Source organism: Mus pahari, chromosome 13 (genome assembly GCF_900095145.1).
Source record: "Mus pahari chromosome 13, PAHARI_EIJ_v1.1, whole genome shotgun sequence".
Lineage (NCBI taxonomy): Eukaryota > Metazoa > Chordata > Mammalia > Rodentia > Muridae > Mus > Mus pahari.
In genome coordinates, this window is record NC_034602.1 from 78,916,926 (window position 1) to 78,919,890 (window position 2,965).

The 2,965-nt window shown below is 41.5% G+C and overlaps 1 protein-coding gene across 1 annotated transcript in view; it reads right to left on the minus strand.

Annotated features, from left to right (window-relative positions):
* Ankrd17 (ankyrin repeat domain 17) overlaps positions 1-2,965 on the minus strand; it is a 144,779-nt gene that overhangs the window by 33,266 nt on the left and 108,548 nt on the right. Inside the window, exon 23 of the mRNA XM_029545023.1 lies at positions 2,441-2,557. Within this exon, the coding sequence (XP_029400883.1) occupies positions 2,441-2,557 (117 nt within the window). The remainder of the gene's footprint in view (positions 1-2,440; positions 2,558-2,965) is intronic.

Sequence of the window (2,965 nt, forward strand, 5' to 3'; positions counted from 1 at the left end):
AAAGAAAGAAAGAAAGAAAAAGAAAGAAAGAAAGAAAGAAAGAAAGAAAGAAAGAAAGAAAGAAAGAAAGAAAGAAAGAAAGAAAGAAAGAAAGAAAGGCACAGCTTTCTGAGTTTTGCCTTTATAAAGCCCTGACTAAAGGAATTTGGGATTGCATCTTGAGAATGGTGCCCGGCACCATGAGTACACTGTCCCAGTGTATGAGGAAAACCTCTTTGATATGTCTGAATACATATTTAATATGTATTGAGAATCAGAATGGTGAATCTCAGAACTGCAGACACATAACAATATAAAAATTATTTCTATATTAAAAAAATAAAACAACAGCAAATTTCAAGGAAGGCCTTATGCAACCTTAGATAGAACTTCATTTCTCCTAAGTATTTTTCAAAAAATCCTAAAACTACTAACTTTGCTTACAGGGAAGATCTAACTTCAGTTGGGATATTGTCAGCCAGACATTAATGTTAAGTTTCAAACCCAGGACAAAGGGCCCATTACCTTATCAATTATCATTACCTTATCATGTCCCTACCCTGATCAATCCAGCCCAGGGGGCTAGGCTGCTCTTTCCTATATAAGGAGTTAGCATCATGAACACAACTCAGCAGTTTCATATTTGATGCTATTCCAGAAGACCTGAGTTTGGTTCTTAGCATCCAACTCGGGCATCTCAGACAGCAGAAGCTCCAGCTCCTGGGGATCAGACACCCGGGTATACATTCACATCGTCACACACAACATAAATAACAGGATAAACACGTAGCTTATGGTTTTAGGTAAATGAAAGTCACTGAAGAGCAAGTCCCCTGCCCCCGTGATCCCAGCAGTGGAAGGTAGAATCCAGAGAATCAGGATAGACTTGTGGTCTTGTCTCAAACCAAAACAAACAACAAAACTATATGATGATCCAGGGAAATAATGGATCAAAAAGGAGGACTGTGCCAACAAGGAATAGGACACCCCAGGTGATTTAGTGCACAGTGTGGGATGTGCTGTTAAAGGTCTATCTAGTCCCTGGCAAGAAGGGCAGTATGACTGGGAGAAGGAAAAGAGTGGGGAAGATCTGTGGGACTGTCCTTTGGATACTTCTTTTCCTTACTAATGTAGGATGAAATCTTTTTAAAGGTAAGCAACATCCATCCCTGGCCTCTGAATCAGCCCTTCTTCCTGACCTGCTTGAGTTACTTCCAGTCCTGACTTCCTTTGGTGATGAACAGCAATGTGGAAGTGTAAGCTGAATAAACCCTTTCCTCCCCAACTCGCTTCTTAGTCATGATTATTTGTGCAGGAATAGAAACCCTGACTAAGACAGCATAGTGACAATTCCATGTTTTGGGGAGGGCAGAGGAAGGACTCTGGAACTCTGGGCTGGAGATCCATTCAGTGTTTAGAGCTCTGTAGAATGTTGTTTAGAAGCTTGTAAGATAACATTGAGAACAGTGCAGAGAAGACGGAGGCCTGGCTTATAAAATTTCAGAGGGAAGATTAAAGACTCTTATCAGGGCCATTGCTATTTTTGATTGTGAAGATTCTGTGGTTCTGGTTAGCTGGGGCTGAAGAGTCAGCTGTGATTAACAAGATACCAGAACTACTAAAGTAAAACCTTTGCATTACTGGGACTATTGGTGCTGGTTAGCTGGAGCTAAGAAATTAGCTGTGATTAAGAAGAAACCAGCATCGTTGAGGTGACATCTTCTTGGAAGTGTTTTCTGAGAGCACAGAGGCTGTGTTCCAGAGATAGCCAAGGTTGTACCTTGTGCTGTGGATGGACTTGGTAATGTGTAAGAGTTACTCAGGTGGTACTGGTTTTGAAGGCATGAAGGGGTCATGCAGAGCAGCTGAGGCTATGGAAGGCAATTGGTGAAGGTGCAGCCTCAGTTGAAATTGATGGTCCAGGACTAAAGGGGTCATGTAAAGGAGCTGAGGCTTGGCACCATGAAGAGAGCCTATGAGAGGCTGTTGGTGAAGCCTAGTTAGAGTGGAAGACAGCAGTATTTTGGAGACGCTGGTACCATGAGATAACCACCAAGAACAGCAGCAGCTGTGGATTACAGGCATCTGGAGCCTAGAAGACAAGGTGTGTGCTATAAAGGGCAGAACTGGAGAAGTAACCCAAACCCTTGGATAAATACATAAAATATAGTCTATGATTGAGGCTGAGAATCAAGAGGAATTTCGTTAAGACTAAAATCTAGATAGAATGTATGCTTCCTTTCAGATCCATGGGATCCCTACAATAAAATTTTGTTAAGATTTAAAAACATTATTTTCCCTTGTCAGAAAAAAAAATCAATATTGCTCCAGTGCTATGATACACAGTCCAAGTAAACATTTAAACAGTATTAGCAACTGCAACAATTTGTGACAAACTGAAGAGAAAGAAAACAGAATTGAGCACCATGGATAAACTAGATTCCAGAGAGGCCTCTGTTACCTTTTCCAGGTCTAGCTCCTCCAATAGTATGCTGGCATTCTTATTTGCTTCAGCAGCCTGCCTGTCTTTGGCTTGTACTATTGACTCCATACAAAGATGACACTTCTTCAGCATCTCCTACAATGAAAAATTGGATATATTTCCAGCCTCAAACAACAACTCACATTTAGTCAGTCTTACAAACATGACCTTCATTAAAGTACTTAAAACCGAGCTGGGAGGCAGGCGGAGTAATCTCCAAACATATGTATAACAAAGCTAATACACACTATCTTAGGCTTCTGACACTGCATACTCACATACTGCACATACACACATGCAGGCAAATAACTCAAACACATAAGGAAATCTAATAACAAGCAAATACACACCACAACTATAATTTTTGCCTACTGGTTAACTTGCTAAAAAGAAATGGGAGAGCCAGGCATGGTGGCGCACGCCTTTAATCCCAGCACTCGGGAGGCAGAGGCAGGCGGATTTCTGAGTTCGAGGCCAGCCTGGTCTACAGAGTGAGTTCCAGGA